The sequence below is a fragment of the Kryptolebias marmoratus genome, linkage group LG21, assembly GCF_001649575.2.
Source record: "Kryptolebias marmoratus isolate JLee-2015 linkage group LG21, ASM164957v2, whole genome shotgun sequence".
NCBI lineage: Eukaryota > Metazoa > Chordata > Actinopteri > Cyprinodontiformes > Rivulidae > Kryptolebias > Kryptolebias marmoratus.
In genome coordinates, this window is record NC_051450.1 from 3035668 (window position 1) to 3055306 (window position 19639).

The 19639-nt window shown below is 38.9% G+C and overlaps 1 protein-coding gene and 1 long non-coding RNA gene across 2 annotated transcripts in view; one reads left to right on the forward strand and one right to left on the reverse strand.

The window, feature by feature from the left end:
* Positions 1–3443: 3443 nt before the first annotated feature.
* On the reverse strand, positions 3444–5252 carry LOC112451344. Its single transcript, XR_005232577.1, has 2 exons — positions 5128–5252; positions 3444–3624 (listed from the first exon to the last, which is right to left on the reverse strand). It is a non-coding gene; the product is annotated as an uncharacterized LOC112451344 (long non-coding RNA).
* Positions 5253–12340: 7088 nt separating this feature from the next.
* waca (WW domain containing adaptor with coiled-coil a) overlaps positions 12341–19639 on the forward strand; it is a 37726-nt gene continuing 30427 nt past the window's right edge. Inside the window, exons 1-3 of the mRNA XM_017435039.3 lie at positions 12341–12574; positions 12768–12798; positions 15081–15273. Coding sequence (XP_017290528.1) covers positions 12534–12574; positions 12768–12798; positions 15081–15273 — 265 coding nt within the window. The 5' untranslated portion in view covers positions 12341–12533. The remainder of the gene's footprint in view (positions 12575–12767; positions 12799–15080; positions 15274–19639) is intronic.

Genomic DNA, 19639 nt, shown 5'->3' on the forward strand with positions numbered 1-19639 from the left:
CGGGGCAGTCACCCCCAAACTGGAGCAGTGGCTACAACAGATCCCAGGAACAACATCAGACATCTCAGTCCAGAAATGTGCAGTTCTAGGCATAGCCAAAATACTGCGCAGAACCCTCAAGCTCCCAGGCCTCTGATAGAGGACCCGAGCTCAGAGGATGAAACAAAGACCACCCGTGGAGGGTGAGAAGGGAATTTTTATATATTTGTAGCGATGGTGAATGTGTCCATAAATTGAAGATTTGTGAGCAGATGTCAGCGTGCCACAGACCACAGAGGCTGAGACAATCATGTGACTCAAGCTGGTTTTCGGCATATTCAGCCAAGTGCTTTGATAGGGTGCTTCCCCTTATTTCAGATTGGAATTCGGTTCATGTGTAAAACTACTAGAATACTGCACCATTTTGTAGAGCTCGGGATAACCTTTATTATGTTTGAAATGAGTATTTTTAATCTTGGTGTAAAAATGCAACAGACATACTTTTTTACTGTTGTATCAGAACCAAATAAGTTAAAAATGAATCATTTGAACAAAATTGTACTGAACTAACATGTTACTTTTTTCCTTTTTTATTACCACTATGTGGACATTATGAGGTTTGAGTGTACTTAGAAACTTCCTTACACTGATTAAGATGTGTGTTTAAAGCAAACACAGAGAAAGTGGGTGTTGGAAGATTTTCATTGGAGGAGGAAATTATCACAAACTCAGCAATAAACCGTCAGCTTTGCTTCTGCTTGTTATTCATTAACTGAGCCTCTGCCTCAGCCACATCAGGACTTGTGTTACAAATGGCAGAATGACATTAATTAGATGATTGAAACTTGTTTAAAATACATTTTATTTAATTAAGCTATAAAATTAGTAGTTTGCACTGCTCTGTTTTACATGTCCTATATTACCACTCCACTATAATGAGCAGTCAAAAGGGGCTAAGACTTCATGCTACCAGAGTTACCGCCATCACTGCTGGAAACACCCCACACACAAAGGGAGGATTTACCCATCAGAAAAATCATTACTGTTAAGAGTAAGTGACTGACAAAAAATAGCAAGAAAAAAACGGTTGTTGGCCTAATCTGCTGCCTTCTAAAGCGCCACAAAGACCCAACACAGATATGTTGAGTGGCACCAAAGGCTTGAAATGCAGCCTAACTGCATCTATTCATTGGTAAATTTGTGTAAAAAGCAATTAATTGATGACACCAGAAAATAAACTAATATTTCTAACTCCTAAGATTAAAATTTTTTTTATTGTAATTGACAGCATTTATCGCTTATCACTGAAGCTTGAAAAGAAGAGTCATGCAGTGAAACAGGAATCCCTGGAGGAAGATCAATCAATCAATCAAATTTTATTTGTATAGCGCATTTCAGCAGCAGTGCATTTCAAGGATGCTTTACATAATTAAAAAACAAAATAAAAACAGAATAACAAGTGCAAAGGATTCAAACAGAACATTTCATTAAACAATACTAAAAGACAAAATCTCTGAAAGAGAAAAACTTGTTCAAATGTTGTGACTTCTCTCACAGCAACAAGAAAAGGGCAGATGGAGGAGATGTCAGCTTGTTATTACAGCACCAGTGGGCTTTAATTACAGTCTCCATCTTATGTTTAAGTTACAGTCACTGTCATTTTTGTACATCAAAGCAAGGAAGAAAGCCATGGGTCAGGATCAGCACTCCTAAAGCCATCGGAATGCCAAAACAAGCTGAGAGAATATCCCAAACTAACAGGCCAACAGCAGAAAACTGGACACTCATTAATGACAGGAGTCACAAACTACAAGACGTGAGCTCAAGTGTTAAAAATACTATGTAAACAACTATTTTTGAAAATCTTCTGCACTTCTTTGCATAAACCCATCCAGAAAACTCCTAAAGTCAACTCTCTATGAGCATGTATCATACGCAACATAAAATGAACTTACTGTGAATTACTCAGAGAGAAAAATAAATAAATAAATAAACAAACAAACAAATACTGATTTGGGGGCTTTTTTGCCTCCATTTGCCTCCTGTTTGTTGAATTATTCACAGGGCTGCCATAAGGTGAGTAGGTGGAAGGAAAGCCAGCTGGTAGTAATTCAAGGAAAACCCTCATAAATTAAACAGTATTTGACAAATAAGCTGGATGTCATTCAGGTGAACAAGCTGTGTAAAGCTACAGCCTTCACTGACTGTGACAAACTGACTTCATGCTTGTACATATGCAGTTATCAACAGGTAAACCACTAAGATCGAAAAGTCTAAAACTGCAGAATCCCTTGAGACAGACTTATTTAAAACAAAAAATCCTGAAAACTTTTTATAGTGTTGATTCTGAGCTGTGATAGTCTTCAAAACAAACTAAAACCTTTCAGTAATACCATTAGCATCTAGAAACCAGACATTCTCACAGCAGCTCTCACGTTGGCTGTTTAGTGGGTCTTGGTAATGTTAGTACCTTAGTTTAGTTATGTTTAGACCTTAGTTAGTAATTGTTATGTCGGCCGTATAGAGGGTCTGGTACCATTTAGAAAGCTCGGTATCATTAGCTTAGCATTCTCATGTTTTAGATTACTTATCCAAACTGTACACTTAGTTTAGTTTATCTTGTTTATCTTTTGTGTTTCATTGTGTTTAATTACTGCATTATCATGTTCTGTAACTCTGTCTGTAATTTTGTTCTTGTGTTGTAAAGCACTTTGAGTCGCTTTGTGCTGAAAAGTGCTATATAAATAAATGTACCTACCTACCTGTACCTACATTGCAAAAAAAAAAAGTCATTAAGTAAGAAAGTAAGAAAAGGTGAGTAACTTACAATTATAACAGTGTTAACACAAGAATGGGAGTGAGAACACAGCACACTATCATAACAGTCATGTTAAGACCGGTTCAGTAACACAGGAGAGCGTAGCCTTCTTTCTAAGGGTTCAGAGCCTGACTGGTTTTCCCACAAGAAGTATGTGTGTTGATACTGCTGCCATTCATTCAGCCTCTGCCTACAGTGAGTCAGGAGGCCAGCATGTCTGCATGGTGAGTGCAGCAGTGTCATGTACACAGGCAGGACCACAACGCAGCCAGCGCTGGTGTCTGATGGCTGGCATCTGCTGGGTGGGCTCATTCCAACGCAGCACTGCAGAGTCCGGTTCAAGTGAGAGCAACTCTACACCTCTGCAGTGCAGGCAGGGGCAAAACAACACAACATCACCAACCATGACCAAGCCCATCACTTTAATCTCTCCATCTGTGAGCCACAGAGGAGCACAAGGCTCACGACTCAGGGATTAGTGATGTTGCAGACAAAGATGGTGATTATGAATGAATAGACAAATATATGAATGAGTGGAATGTAAAATAGATGGGGGTTAAGCAAAGAATGGAGAAGGAAAGATGGAGAGACTGATAGAAGATTGTACTCAGTTTACAGGTTGTTTAAATGATCACACTCAAAACAATTCAAAGTCTTAGCATTTATTTAAATTCAATGCCTGTGTGACGTTATGTTTTCCATTTGTATCAGATTGCAAGTCATCCAGGTCCTTCGGCAGCTAACTTTGTGCAGCTTGGAATCTGGCAGCCACATGTAGAGAGTTATGAAGAAGTCCCAATCAAAAAGTGGCACCAAACACACAACAACTGCAGAATAAGCAGAGGGAAAATACAAAGCTTTGGGTTTGTTTGTTTTTTATTAATGTGTTTTTGTAGGGGTGGGGGGGTGCAGTCATGGAGAATGATGTTCAACACACAGTCTAAAATACATATTAGGCATTATAAACTATTATCATTTTCAAGATATACCACAGTGTAAAAACACTACATTTTTCTGTCATACCATTCCTATGGTTTTAATCCTTTTTAAATTAAATACCAAAAACATAGTTTTTTTTTGTTTGTTTATCTTAGTTATTAGCCTCCACAGAAAGTAATAGATGAATAGATGTTTTAGCTGCTAATGTGCAAACTCTTGGAACTTGTTGCAGACATTTGTTTCCAAACAGCGTTACCTTGAAAAGAGACAAGCTATGACTGACTGTGCTGGATAAAATACACAACCACCTGACGACTTGTAGGGGTTTCTCCCCTCAGATACCATCCACAACTGAACGATGGCTCAGAGCAACAAGGAGGAGAGACACAACAACAAACACTTTGTCTCTTGTATCTTATTAAAAAGGCATTTAAAACATAGGACCACAGGATCTAAAACTTTAGTGGTTTTGACACCATGGTTTACTTTGAAACCAGTTTTCAGCCTAATTGGCAACCATAAAACTTCTTCTGAAATTTTCTACTTTTAAACATACAATTACATTTTCTTTTGACTGAGCAAAACAGCAAAGGTGTTTCTCTGAGAAAATTGGGTGGCAAAGTCTTAGAGATAATGTGTCAACTTTCTTTAGGCAAGGCAATTTCTCCTGACTTAGTGAGCTCATAGATACTGTACCAAATACTGTTGGATTATTCGTCTTAAACCGCTCAATCCCACCCACCCTTAAGCCTCGAGAAAATAGCCTTCCTGCTGACATGCAGTTATGAGGGCCAGCTCTCAGCTTTTTACTGTGTCATAGGAGATGCCACAGGATACTGACAAGTTTACCATCAACACAAGCCTGGTTGATTCTATGAGCAGGTCGCTGGGTGAATTTTCTTGGATTTAAGTCTGGTAGCCATACTATTCTTAGTTCCTAATCCTCCCTCCCCCTACCCAGAGAGCAAGATGAACTAAATCATGGGAATGTGAGGTATGTGGAGCTCTGAGACACCTGTCCAGACAACAAATATGGGTCCAAAGTCTCTGGCAAAAGGTTTTGTCTAAGCCTCAAATTCAACCCCACCCTGACCTTGGCTGCCTCCACCTACACCGAAACTGTGGGCAGCACAGGAAAATCAAACTCACAAGATAAGTGTCTGTTTTCTTGCCTCAGGCACAAAGAAGTCAACCCAACCAGGGAGAAACCTTCGCAGCTTGACACCTTATTCATGATGTGGAGGGCATAATGAAACCATCCCAGCCTTATCAAAATGCTAGAATGCTGAACTCACAAACAAACCCAAGTAATGAACTTAAACACGTACAATCAAAGTCTCCTGAGAGACTCTCCTTGCCCCTTTGGAATGCAGAGAAATAAGGCCTCCCACCTTTCTGTAGTCGAGATTTAGAGGAAGAGCATGGTTACTCCCAGAGAGAGCAGAAAAGCTGACCAGAACAGCAGATTCATCATCCAGGTTTGAGAGCTCTCCAGAAAGTTGACTCAGTGGCCTTCAAAATTAAATAAAAGCAGATTTTTGTCTTTATGCATGTCTTTTCACTCCAAAAAAAAATCACTGATAAATAATAAAGGCCTTGATGAATGCATATTGCCTGCTGCCTTTTGTGCCAAAGTTTTAACTAAGATCATTTTATGATGACAAGAAGACTAAGTTGTTGACATTTTGTGCGACCTCAGGTGATACTGTGCGATCTTGAGAGATGTGTTAGTTTTTAAAGAATGTGTTGAGGATGACTCTCAGCTACTACCACACTATAATTAGCTCAATATCTATAAAACTGACTGAGTTATAGCCTTTTTTGTGCTTGCCTAAATCAGTTAGCTGTGGTGGCCATCTTGAATTGGGTTGTTAATGAGTTGTAGATGTACATCTAATGAAATTTGTCTGAGAGTTGCACTAAAGTTTATTGTGTGGTTTGTGAGATATTTTTGTAAGAGACAGTGCTGATTTTAACAGTTGATGGCAAAGTTTGACACAAAGTGTTGAGGATGACTTAGCTAGCACCACTCTAAATTGTACTTCAATATCTATAAATGTGTCAGAGCTAATGGTGTCGGCCATCTTAAATTAAATCCAAAACTTAATCTGATGTATGTGTATGTCCAATGATTACTTTTTAAGAGTTTCATTAACATCTGTCCAGTGATTCATAAGGTATGTTGTAACAGCCAGAGTTGACGCCAATAGTTAATAAAGTTTTAAGAACAGATCTTGTGCCTTTAGTTATCTTTCAAAGTACCGTATTTTCCACACTATAGGGCACACTGGATTATAAGATGCACTGTCAATGAATGGTCCATTTTCAAACTTTTGTCATATATAAAGCACACCGGACTATAAGGCACATCGTCTGCACCTCCAAATTTTGGTACTTTGCGCGCTCCATTCAAAATGGACAATTGTGGTGCTCTAGCGGAGCTGGTTCTCCTGTATTAGCATTTATATGATCCCTCTATGAGAGATCAAAGATAATCAGACGGTTCAAAACTCACAGAAGAATTCTGCACTGACATAGGTGTCAAGTATAAACACCTCCACCGCTCGCTCAGGTCTGCGCCGTGTGTGGAGCCCTGCGAGACTATACCTGAGCCTTAATGCTGCAGCAGTGCAGATTTGTAGTTTACCAAAGTTGTACTAAAACATTACGACTTCTTACATATATAAGGTGCTTCAGATTATAAGGCGCACTGTCGTTTTCTGAGAAAATTGGAGGCTTTTAAGTGCACCTTATAATCCAGAAAATACGGTAGAAGTTGAGGTTGAATCTCAGCTACAGCTACACCAAATTTTAGCCCAATATCTGTAAAACCGACTGAGTTAAAGGCATTAACCTAATAAAGATAGACCAAGCATATCAGCCTTCTGCTGTTGTTCAAAACTGAAGCCAAAATGTTTATTTTTGGCATCTTGCTTTGTTGTTTTGGAGCCAGTGTCTGCTCAGTAAGGATGTAGGGCTGTTCCACCAACAGCAACAAAGTAAGAGCTATGTGAATTAACAAAAAACAACACCTATAAAACAATGATTAGTAATATATATTTATATTTAAGTCAGGAAAATGTCCCATTCACCTACACAGAGGGACGAAACTTAAAAATTGTACTGCAGCCAGCTTGCAGGGGGCACTTGACCTTTCAGCTTCAGATCATGACAGTTTGCCAACTTAGCAACTTTGTCACAATATCTAGAGAGTTTTCAGACTACTCTAACAACTCTTATTCAAAAAGCAACAAATCTAAGAACATTTTTTGGTCTTACTGGAGACTTTCAAAGATATGAAAGCACAAATCATTTTGTTTAACAAGGTACGGCTGCTTCCATGGGCCCTCATGCACCCACCTTCTCTCCCAGCTGCAGTCAGAGGAGGAGATGTTCACCCCCCCAGGTCCAAACTGAAAACTAGAAGCACTCAGAGAGTGCAAACCTCCCACAAGGCCATAGGCTCATTAAGAAACTGCTGGATCTGGATCATAACCAAAATTTCATCACTGATTTTTTTGTGACTACCCCAACATTTCATGAAAATCTGTTCAATAGTTTTGAAGTAATCTTGCTGTCAGTGTGACGGACAAACCAACCAACCAACACGACTGAAAACATAACCTCCGTGGTGGAGGTAATAAATCGCAGACGTGCTAAGCTGACTGGTTCATGACAGTGTATTTTGTCTCAAAGAAATCACTGTACTAATTAACTCCATGTTTTCCAGTGTTTTATCTTAACTCCACTGGCTGCCTGTGTATTTTAGGATTCATTTTTAAATTATTGTATTTGCTTTTAAATCTTTGAATGGCTTGGCCATACCTTTCTGAGCTTCTGCATACCTACAAACCTGCTCACTCTCTCAGATCAGCTGACCAGCTGCTTTTGAGGGTCCTCAAATCTAGGCTTAATCTCAGAGGGGATTGTGCTTTTAGTGCAGCAGCTCCTGAGCTGTGGAACAAACTCCCCCTCTGTCTTAGACAGGCCTCTTCGCTGTCTGCTTTTAAAAGTCTTCTAAAAACCCATCCATTTTCCTTGTCTTTGAACACTTTGTGAATTGAGAATTGATTGCACTTTATTCCATTTTATTTTTCTCTTGTTTCTCTTGATCTTACATGTCTTACAGTGGTTTTTGTCTTGCGTGAGCCGTGTTTTATTGTTGACTCTGTACAGCACTTTGGTCTACTGTGGGGCTTTAAAGTGCTTTCCAAAAAGCTTGGACTGAAACTCAGATTGTCTCTTTTGCCTTTAGCCAGTCTCAATCCCAAGGAGAAAAAAAAAAACGAGAACCAACAGAATAAAGTTTTTTGTAGTTCTAAACACATTTAGGTTGTTTTTGCTCATTTTTTATCTCTCACAAGACATTATTCCTCTCTGGTCAACTATGCAAGTTATGGGAAGATGTAATTTTTCCCATCATCCTCGTGACTTTGAGGACAGCCATTAGCTTCTTTCCTTACTGAGAAGTTGACAACACTGTCTCCAGTTACAACACATTCAGATGGTTAAAGCCATGGTTTGTGTTTGCTGAGGTCGCTTAGCCATGACAGTCATCTTAAACTGGACTGACTCAAAAAGTGTATCAGTCGTTGACATACAGCTAAGAGTTTTATTAAAATCTGCCCAATAGATCATGAGATATTTTGCTAACGGTACTGACAAATGCAGGCACACACACACACACACATAAAAATATTATTACCCTTTTGCTTTTAGTGGCAGATGGGAAACTATAGTTTTTAAAAGTTGCATTTATATGAATCATAAATATTTCAAGTTTTGCAGTTCTGGTCAAATTTTACTTTGTGGGAGAGGGTGCACAAAGGGCTGCACTCCTGCTCAGGATAAATGATATGCATGATGAGATTCTACGTGAGATAGGTGCAGATGTTTGGAAGTCTTCCTCAGCCAGCAGGAAAATAAAGATGTGTTTTCCCTCTGACCACACGACAGGACTCACTACTTCCTGCTGCGTAGGAACTGCGTGTTAAGGGTGTGGGTGGGTGTGTTGTGTGGAAGTTGTGTCAGACACAAACTCAAGTGAAGTTACCTTCACTTACCCACAAGGACATTTCACAAGACATCTGGTTAATGGTTTTATTTAAGCGACGAAGGCGATAATAATGGAGAGTTTTGCAACATTGCACCCAAAAAGAGGAACATTCGTTTTTGCTTAAATAGCTGAAAAGGTCCAACATTAATCATCAAAAGTAACACACATATCTTAAAGACAACAAAAGGTTTGCCTTAGGTCACCTCACACAAACCAAGTCTGGATAAATTACTCTGACTGGAAAACAGTAGGGACCTTCTGAAACTTTTATTTTGAAAGTCCACAATGAAACTCCCTTTTGCTTTCGTTGTTTTGACCCCAGGTTTTACGACTTGAATTGATACAATTATCAAAGTGTGCAGTAGTGTACTCACTTTCTATCGGAGATGAGCTGAATGGTTTCTCTGGGTCACAGCGTCGCTACAACACTCCCGCAGCTCCGTCGAAAACAAAAACTTTCCCTTTGTTGCATTCTCCACTTTCAAACGGTGTTCATTTAAACTCCGTTAATTTGTTTCCATTTTAGCGGCTGCACATTTTGAGCAGAAATCTTCAAAAAATGTTAACGCCTCGACGGTGCCACTCTCCGAGGCAGTGTTTCGTCAAAGCGCTGACTTGGAAGCGGTTTGTATTTTTAGCCACAACGTTAGCTCGAGGACAAGCCTGAAACCACAGCTGCTCTGGGATCTGCACCATGCCGGGTCTTCTTCACAGACACCGCCCAAGTCGCTCGTTCATTGGTTAGAATTGTAATGAGGGCGTGGCCAATAATGAGTTGTCTTTCTTGATTGGTAGATTTGTTGTCAATCATCATCTAATGCCTTCATCCCCTGGCGACACGAGAATACGCAACAGTATTACTTGAAATAGTTTTACTAGAAATAGCGTCCACGGGCTAAATTTGTAAAAATATGTAATGGGTTGTTTATTCAAAGTATCATTTGGCTCATTTCTTGTCACTGATCGTGATAAACATTTCTAAGATATGAGTGGAACTATGAGCCTGTCTAATTTTTCTTGTCCCTCTTAAAGAAAACTTAATAAGAACATGTAAAGATTTTTGTAACTTTTGCAAAAGTTCAATAATTACTGCACTTATAAAAACATAACAAATTTCAAACATTTGTATTTTTAAATTTTAATTTTATATCCAGTCTGTTGAAAAATAATGTTATAAATAGCTTTTCTAAGCAATCTAATATATGTAATATATGTATAGTAGTAAGGTTTTTAAGACGTAAACTGTAATGAATATAATTATACACCTCAAGTGAGTTTAGCATTGAAGTTGCAATGTGTTGAAATATCGCCCCCTACCAGTCCAATTAGGATAAAAAAGCAACAAGTGGTCAATGTTACTTCAACGTGGTGTTGAAGATTATGAAAACACATAAACAGTTACAACTGATATTAACCAAGAGCTGAGACTGATCTCTAACACATATTCTGAGCACTAAAAGATTGTTTAAGATCTTTGTTAGAAACTTTGCTATTAGCTGTTTGAAATCACATTTGTCTGGAAAAGATCTCACGAACCACTGTGAGGATTAATGAAACTTTCAGGAAATAATCATTAGATGTATGTCTAAACCTAATTAATTTCTGAAGACAACCTAATTCAGCTGATTAGATTTTGGAGTCAATCCAACTCAAGATTGCCGCAACAGCCAACTCGCCTTAGAAAACACGAACATTGCTATATTTCAGTCAAGTTGACAGATATTATTATTACAGATATTATTATAACATTGGTGTGGTTTTAGATGAAAATCATTCACAACAAATACTCTAAGTAATATTCATTATACAAGATATTTGAGTATAACTTCAGCAATAACTGTTGGAGTCAACTCAGAGACACTTTGACTGCTGTCAGAAATCAAACCTCCAACTCTGTCATTGTTGGATGACTGCTCTAACCCCTGAGCCACAGCCGCTGTGGTCATTCACAACACAACATCTTCTCAGCGTGACATTTTGCATTTTCGCATAAGACTGCACAGGACATTATCTTCAACGTTTGACCAAAAACAGCTACAACTCCTTAATTTCCCATCATAAACTGATCTTAGTCTAAAACTCGGGCAGGAAAGGAGCAGGCAATATGCATTCCTTTAAGGAATGCTAGGCCTTTAATTTCAATAAGTAATTAAGCAAGTAAGTAAATAAGAACAATTTTTAATGGATTCCTTTAAGAAAAGAGAAAAGAAGAAGCAGTGTGTTTGCTCATGGGCAAATTCCAGAAATGCATCAACAATACATGCCCCTGCCCCCTTCTCATTTGTGGGTTGTTGTGCCCTCTTTAAAGTGAGTTGTGTTAGAAAACGCTGAGCCACAGCCTCTTTTGTCCTCTGCCTGGGATACAATGTAAGATGTATTGTGTGTGAACAATTGGGGCCCAACTGAGGCCCAACAGCCCTGCAACACTCATCTGACATACAGCCATTCATTCTGAACCAACTCATTATATACTCTATATGGACAAAGGTCTCTAGACACACCTGGTAATCATTGAATTCAGGTGGCTCAGTCAGAATTTGGGCTAGGACTCTTATCTCCTGTGAAAGATAATCTTAATTTATTATCATAATGAGGCATTTTGGATGCTTTTATGCTTCCAACTTTTTGACAACCATTTAGGGAAGAACAGGGCAGGGACTATGAAGACAGCCTGACTTTATAAGTACTCTACAGTATGAATGGGCACACATTCCCACAAAGCCTCACAAAAGTGTTTCTGTGGGAAACACACACACACACACACACACACACACACACACACACACACACATATGCTATGTAGCTACTGATGCAGGTATAGTGCTTTTAGAGTTTTAAAGTGCTTACAGAGTTTTACTATTTATTTATCAGCAGGGCTTTAAATGTCCTGTGATGTCACGTTCTTACCAATAGATGTCAGGAGAGAACAACACACTCACTGCGTCCTTCTTTAACACTACAAAATGTATAGTTTTTGTGTTTTTTGTTTTTCAAATTCACTGCTTGTCATTTTAAAAATATATATTTTGACAAAGTAACTCTGAGTATTACATTTAGGAGTTGTTTAGTACGCATGTTTCTCAAGTACTACTCTATTTCCTGTCAGTTAGTGTCCCGGATGTTGTGATCAGAGGGGGAGTTGGATGTCTGGGTTGCAGTAAGGTTGCCAAGTTTGAAGATAATTACCGTTTTTCGAAATGCGATCGAAAAACCCCCCGCAATTTTTCAAATTTAAAAATCCTTTATAATATAAAGAATATTTGTGGGGAAAATCATAGCTTTTGTTATTTTAGTTCAATAATAATTAGTTTGCATTTCCTTAGGTTTTATTCACATTTGAGTAAACGGTAGTAGTGAACGTAATACTATTATCTTTTTTATTTTTATCGGAACATGTATCCAAAAAAATTGGAAATACCAACAGCACTTTGTATTTTAACTATTAGAAATAATAATGCACGATTCAGGTTTCCCGAACCTTCGTGAATAGCTGGTCGTCTTGTACCTGGCAACCCTGAGCAGCTCAGCTGCTACGCTCTGCTCGCTTTCTGCCTCGGCTGTGTGAGAGTGGGTGACGGACTGAGTGAGGGCGCTCTTGAGACCAGTGCTCCCGTTAGCATCGCTAAACCCACAAGCTAGGCTGAAATAACAGACCTTTTTTTTGGCCGCTAAATCTACAAGAAAACATAGCACCATTATCAGTCTTTCACATCCCACTCCAAACACACTAACACGGCATTGATGGTAATGTATGCAAGGAAACAACCGAGACTCGGCGATGGGTAAACATCTATTTTAACCTTACTTAGTCTGATTTTCCTTTTCCTCGTAGCTACGCTTTGACAATCCGCCATTTTTACTGAAACCAAAATAAGTGACTGGAAACTTGAACATTCAGCTGTTGGTGATCTGTAGGATCATTTCTCTATGATGACCTTTGAATCTTCCCTCACGCTGTTTTCTTTCTGTTTGCAGGTGCGACCGAAGAGATTCTCAGCCCTATCAGGTTAGCAAACCGTAGCCTGCTAGCTGCAAATAAGATTAAAATGGACACTCTAGCTCAGGCTTCTGGAGAGCACAGGCCTCAGTCAGTGCGGAAAATAACACGAAAAGTAGTCAGCGTGTCGCTTGAAAAACTCGTTTAAACACAGTAAATATCTGCAACCTAATAATTTCAGGGTCACTGTAATAATAAGTCGTCCGGATCCGTCGAATGAAGCGGTTTGTAAAGGAAGAGGAGAGTTTTACTGCAGATTTACTGCAGAAGCTAATGATAGCTTGTTACTGATAGCCTGCTTGCTAGCTTAGCTGTTTCTATTAGGCCCGACCGCATCTGTCATTTTAAGGATATAGTTAGCTAATCTCTTTAAAACTAGAAGCACTAGAAACTTTTGTTAAAGACAAAACATATTTACAGTGAAATAATTTAACTTGGATTGGGATTAAAACTCATCACCGTATCATGTCTTTGAAATGTTGTTTACCTGGTTTTCATACGAAGTCTTCATTATTACATTGGTATATGGCAAACAAGTGGAAAGGCTTATGTAGATAACCCATTATGCTATGTCAGAAAGAAAAGGAGACGTAAATGATTGTTCTTTCATGAACAATTAATTACACCAATCAAAATAAGCTCAACTAATTACTTTCTGCAATATTAGGTCTGAGGTTCGCTTTAACTTTGTTTGCAAATTGTAAAAGGTCTAGTCTTAGAACTTATTTGCCTTAAAGCCAAAATAGTTCAACTGTGCAGCTGAAATCATGATGATTAAGTTAATAGTTGTTTAATAAATGACATAAGTCAGGCACTTTGTGAAGTTACGTCGCAGTGAATGGACTGTAGGATGTTGATAGTCCTATTTCAGGCAGACATTCTGATTTGACAGTGTACATAAAACTCAGGTGTAAAACGTGGGTTATATTCCACTTCTTTAGCTGCTGCCTATTCTGGAAAACATGGTTCAAAGCAGAACTTTCTGTCAGTAGGACACCTGTGCTGTCGTGACCCTGTCAGGTCAAACGTCTGCTGTGAAATAGTAGAATTTTAATAATACAAACTTAATCAGAGTTTAGCAGATAAGGTTCTGTGAAGTTGTCATTTTTTTACCTGCAGTATACAGAAGTGAAACTGTGTTTAGTCTGTTGTTCATTAGCAGTAATGGGCCATTTTAAATAATTGTGGCAAAATAGAATTTAAACACAACCAGTCATCTATTGGGGAAAAATAAGGCAGAGCAAAAAAAAAATGTGTTGGCTTGAACTGCTATGCAATTTGGGTGCTTTAGACTGCCTTACTTTTTAATTTTCACATGAAGTGTCATTAATAACAGGCCACAGTGTGTTTAACCATAGACTTATAGATAAATAACTGTCTGATGCAAAAGTGACAGTGTATAAAGACCCCACCACTATGTAAAACATCAGCCTGAAGGCGTATAGTCTTTGCAGAAAATTGGCATGCAGTGGGATGCCCATAACGCGCAATAGGTCAGAGAGCACCACAAAACTTGTGTAACATGCTTGCGGTAGTTTATCGTCACAGTGGCAGCCTGTCAGGGTCCCAGGTAGAGCATGGCACAGGGGCAGTGCATCCATAACATGGGCTGTGTTTACACTGGCCTGACTTTATCAGAATTTAAAGCAGAACTGGCCACACTGACTTCATGTCTGGACTATGACTATGATCGTGACACAGTCATGAAAACATACTAGCAAAGGCAGCAAGACCCAGAGCTGCAGTCTGACGCAGTCTGACAGAGTTATGCTTGATTTGAATGAGGCATGGTGAGGATACAGGAAAAATATTTGCCAGTTACCAAGAACGTAGCGCAGCATTACGATTGTCCTCACACTTAAGGTTGTGCTGAATTTGTCGAGATCCATGACTTTGCGTAGTCATCATCAAGTGTGAAGAGCCCCAGTTATCTGTTACTTAGTGTTTATGTGAACTGCAGTGAAACTTTTGAGGTTAGAGTTGATTTAATATATAAAAATCTGCAATGGAGCAGGACTCTCTGTAATCCTAACTTCCCAATAAAAACTTATTCTGACTTAATTTGTTTGCAGGTAAAATACTGACAACTCTACAGAACCTCATTTAAAAAACAGAAATCGGCTTGTATAATATCTGTCCCAGGTCTGTTTGTACTACATAGTGGTACATTGAACAGCCAAGTGTTGTAATAACATGACAATATACTTTTTATTTATTTTGGTGAAAGAATGAAGCTGTTGTAATCAATGAATTTTAGTGAGATGTTGGAGGTATTTGATTTGTGTCTGCAGACTCTCAAATACTCATCCAAGAGCCATCCAGGAGGGGACCATCGACACGAAAAGACACGAGACGCCACAGATGTCACTCCTCCCTGCAAAATGCTCAGGAGGTCCGACAGCCCCGAGAACAAACACATGGACAGCACGGGGCACAGCAGAGCAAAGGCCGTTCACACACACCGAGTCCGAGACAGGGATGGAGGTAAGGTGGTGGTTACTGAAAACAACATGTTTATCTGCAGACTGGAGATGCTGCTTTCATGCAGACCCATTACTTTTCTGTTACCAAGATGAGTATTTTATCTACAAAGATTTGATGGAGCAGTTTCATGTGCTTGTGAAATAGCCACAAAGGTAGACATTTTGTCACAGTTTAATTCCTGTCCTGGAATAAAAAGAGCTCTTTCTTCCCCAGCATTCAGATGTAAAATGTTAATTTAGGCTTTTTACCTTGTTTTGGCATTCATACCTAGGTTTAATTAGATGTTTTGTGATGCGTTACATTAGGGATTTTTGGTAAAACGGGGAAAAAAGTTATGTGACAATTTGAACTGTTGTTAATTTGTTTTCTTGCCCTAATGAGGAGCATTAAACTATATTCATTTAGTAAATTTCTTTAAAGGTTGAGCAGTTGTTCTTTAATTGACGTGTTAAATGTGGAACTTTGCTGTAGTTGTAAACATCATGATAAAGTAGGGAAGGGGCCACGTGTCAAAGTTCTCATATCACAATTTATTTACAGAAAAAATCACAACTTTTATGTATGTTATTAAGTAATGCAACCAAATCTATTTTTATATAAAAACATACACTGGAACGTTTGGTCAAATAACATTTCAGTGAAGGTTTAAGTTAAATTGTGCAATTTGTCAACTTGGACCAAATCAAATGGAAATTTGAATGAATCTGTTCCCACATTTGAGACCTAAAGCATGCTCCGTCTTAAACCAAAACTTTTATTTTAATTTCAAAGGTAAACATCATTCTAGTGTAATCTCTTGCTAAATAAAAGCTGGTTTAAAAAGCACGCAAATCAGTCTGTTCCCTTCACCTGTTTTTGAGCTAGCACTCAGTTTATATTTCGCTTTTAACAAACAGAAATAGAATAAAATATCAAGGATGAAAAGTCCGTTTCAAACAGTACTTAAGTTATTTCAAATGAGTGAAATGAAAATGTCACCTTCTGTTATAAACTTATTTAGCATTTTAACATGACTCTAGTGTACTTAAGGTACTAGATATCTTAAAAGGGTAAATTAAATTGTAAAGTTAAACTGTGGTTACCTTTGAAGTGTAACGTGATTCAGATCAAAGTGTACTGTGACTAAATCTGCAGATTTTTGAAAACCCTGCAACTTGTAAATCAGTCGTTTTCTACCATTTTGTGAGCTGTAAGGGTTGCTTCTCCTCCTCTTGTGTCTGCCGCCTGTGTCAGAGGGTTGTTTCAGTGGAAAGTTCCTTGTTGCCTCTGCTGGCTGCAGTGTGGCTCTCTGAGCTGATGCTGTCTCTTCAAGTAGCTGAAAGGGATTGTTGTGTTGCCATCCATGTTGGAAGTTTTGTCAGGGTAAACTTTAGGTTGTAGCTGTCATTTGTGTCATCTCATTTGGAGAAAAGCCAAACCAGTTGCATATAACAGAGATGGACTTGTTGTTTGTTTTTAAACTTCAGTTTGAATGAGCAATCCTAAGAATCTTTTTAGGATTGGTTGATTGGTTAAAAAACTGATGCATCACCACAAAGCATAAAACAACAGTAGATGGATTGTGCCCTACAGACAATTCTACACTCTCTCTGCTTTGACAGATAACTGTCAGCACAAAATATTATCCTATGATAAAGGTATAACCACAAACTACATGAGCTGTTTGGTCATCTTGTGCTCCCAGCTCGACCAGAGGAGAAACTGACAGAATACTGATGGACAATTAAACAGAAGGAACTCATAAGGCAAGAGACCCTCTAAGTAACATTTAATGTTGGCATGGAGTTTAAACCAACATCTTTAGGGTTTGACTTGAATGAGGTGCCTAAGACGGCTCAGTTATCTTGTTTGTTTGTTTTTGCCTTAGCATCAAAGTAAATTTTGGCTGCATTTCAGACATTTGAATCATTTTGGAGATTGGTTTAGTTACTGTTTTGTTGGATCTTGCGAGAGGACACTGAGTTTTGTTACACTTTTTGGTCTTTTCCACACCTCTTTATCCTCAGGCACAGAACAGTCAAAAATACTTTATACTGAGCCAAATGTGCACTAACTGGAAACTCATTCAATATCTTGGGTTTTATTGCAGTCATATATGAAGACTAATTTTTTTTATTTTTCCTGTTACAGTTGTGTTACTTTCTTTTTTGTGTTAGCTTTTGTCTTCAGATGAATAAAATAATAACGCCTACAAAATTGTATGATTTCCACTGATGGCTATTTTTATTTTAATTATTCTGTACAATTATATATACATTATGTTGCCAGAAGTCTTCTCTCGTCTCACAGATATGAGCTTGAGTGCCATCCCACTTAATCCATAGGGTTTAATATGATGTTGGCCCACCCTTTGCAGCTATAAGACCTTCAACTCTTCTGGGAAGGCGTTCCACAAGGTTTAGGAGAGTTTATGAGAATTTTTGACCATTCTTCCAGAAGCTCATCTGTGAGGTCAGACACTGATGTTGGACAGAAGGCCTGGCTCACAGTCTCTGCTCTAATTCATCCTAAAGGTGTTTTATCAGGTTGAGGTCAGGACTCTGTGCAGCTCAGTCAAGTTCTACCACACCAAACTGGCTCATCCATGTCTTTATGGACCTTGCTTTGTGCCCTGGTGCGCAGCCATGTTGGAACAGGAAGGGGCCATCCCAAACTGTTCTTACAAACTTGGGAGCATGGAATTGTCTAAAATGTCTTAGTATGAAGACGTATGAAGAGTTCCTTTCACTGGAACTAAACGTCCAAGCCAAATTCCTTAAAAACAAGCCCACACCATAATCCTCCCTCCACCAAACTTTACACTTGGCACAATGCAGTCAGACAAGTACCGTTCTCCTGTCAACCACCAAACCCAGACTCATCCATCAGATTGCCAGTCAGAGAAGTGTGATTCATCACTCCAGAGAACATGTCTCCACTGCTCTAGAGTCCAGTGACGGCGTGCTTTACACCACTGCATCTGACGCTTTGCATTACACCTGGTGATGTAAGGCTTGGATGCAGCTGCTCGACCATGGAAACCCATTCCATGAAGCTCTCTATGCACTGTTCCTGAGCTAATCTGAAGGCCACATGAAGTTTGGAGGTTCTGTAGTGATGGACTCTGCAGAACGTTGGTGACTTCTGTGCACTATGTGCCTCAGCATCCTCTGAGCCTGCTCTGGTTTTACATGACCGACCACTGCGTGGCTGAGTTGCTGTTATAAACAAACACTTCCACTTTGTTATAACACCACTAACAGTTGATTGTGGAAATTTAGTAGCAAAGAAATTTTATGACTGGACTTATTGCACAGATGGCTTCCTATCATGGTACCACGCTGGAATTCACAGAGCTCCTGAGAGCGACCCATCTCTTCATTAATGTTTGTAGAATCAGTCTGCATGCTGAGGTGCTGGATTTTATACACCTGTGAATGGGTGAGTAAATATGTTTGTGATGTGGTATGTGTGTATATACATTATGGTTAATTTTATAGGATTATTATGAAAAAAAACTTTTCTCCATCTTTTATTTTTCCTGTCATTTTATTTTTAACTGTCAACTGTGGTGTTTACAGCATACCAGAAAATAAAATTTAAACAAAGATTTACAAATCTTCATTTAAAAAAGTTTCAAATGCCAACTCCAGCATGACAAATAAATAAAATGAAGCTAATTTTATTATTGTTATTATATTTTAAAATAAAAGGCCAAATTATTTAGGATGTTTTCAGGGTATTGGTAAACTGTAATGAGGTCTTTTGTTGCTGGAATTCAGCTTTATCTGTCAGAAAGAGGACAAACATATATAACACAACAGGGTTTCCCCCGGTGTATTTGCTGACCCCGCTGCCAGGCTAAGCTCCGCTTGTTTTTTATAAATACGTCATTTTTTATACACGTTTTTTCCACCCACTCCCCAACCGCTGCCTTTATCTACCTCACCGTGCGAGGGTGCGCCCGCCAACAGTGACGCAATCGATCGCGGTGTCCCCGCCAATGCACAAAGGTCCCGCGTGGTGTCACGTCGTGCACCTTTTATAACCAAGCGCGGACTGCGCTCCGTTCAAAATTAACGATTTTGCTGCTCTAGCGGAGCTGGTTCGCCTGTATCAGCATTTCTATGATCCCTCTATGAGAGATCACAAAGATAATCAAACGGGTCAGAACTCACAGAAGGAGATTACTGCTGCAGCCGATAAAAAGGAGAGTTTATAGAAATATTAGTCCTACGATGGGCGAATCACAACTAAAGCAAATAAATCACTGAAAGTCAAACTGAATGCTTTAAGTTTAAACATCCTCTCTGTATCACAGCCAGAAACACAACAGCTCTTCCTCCTGAATACCTGCAGCCATATTTGATGTGACAACATCTGCTCT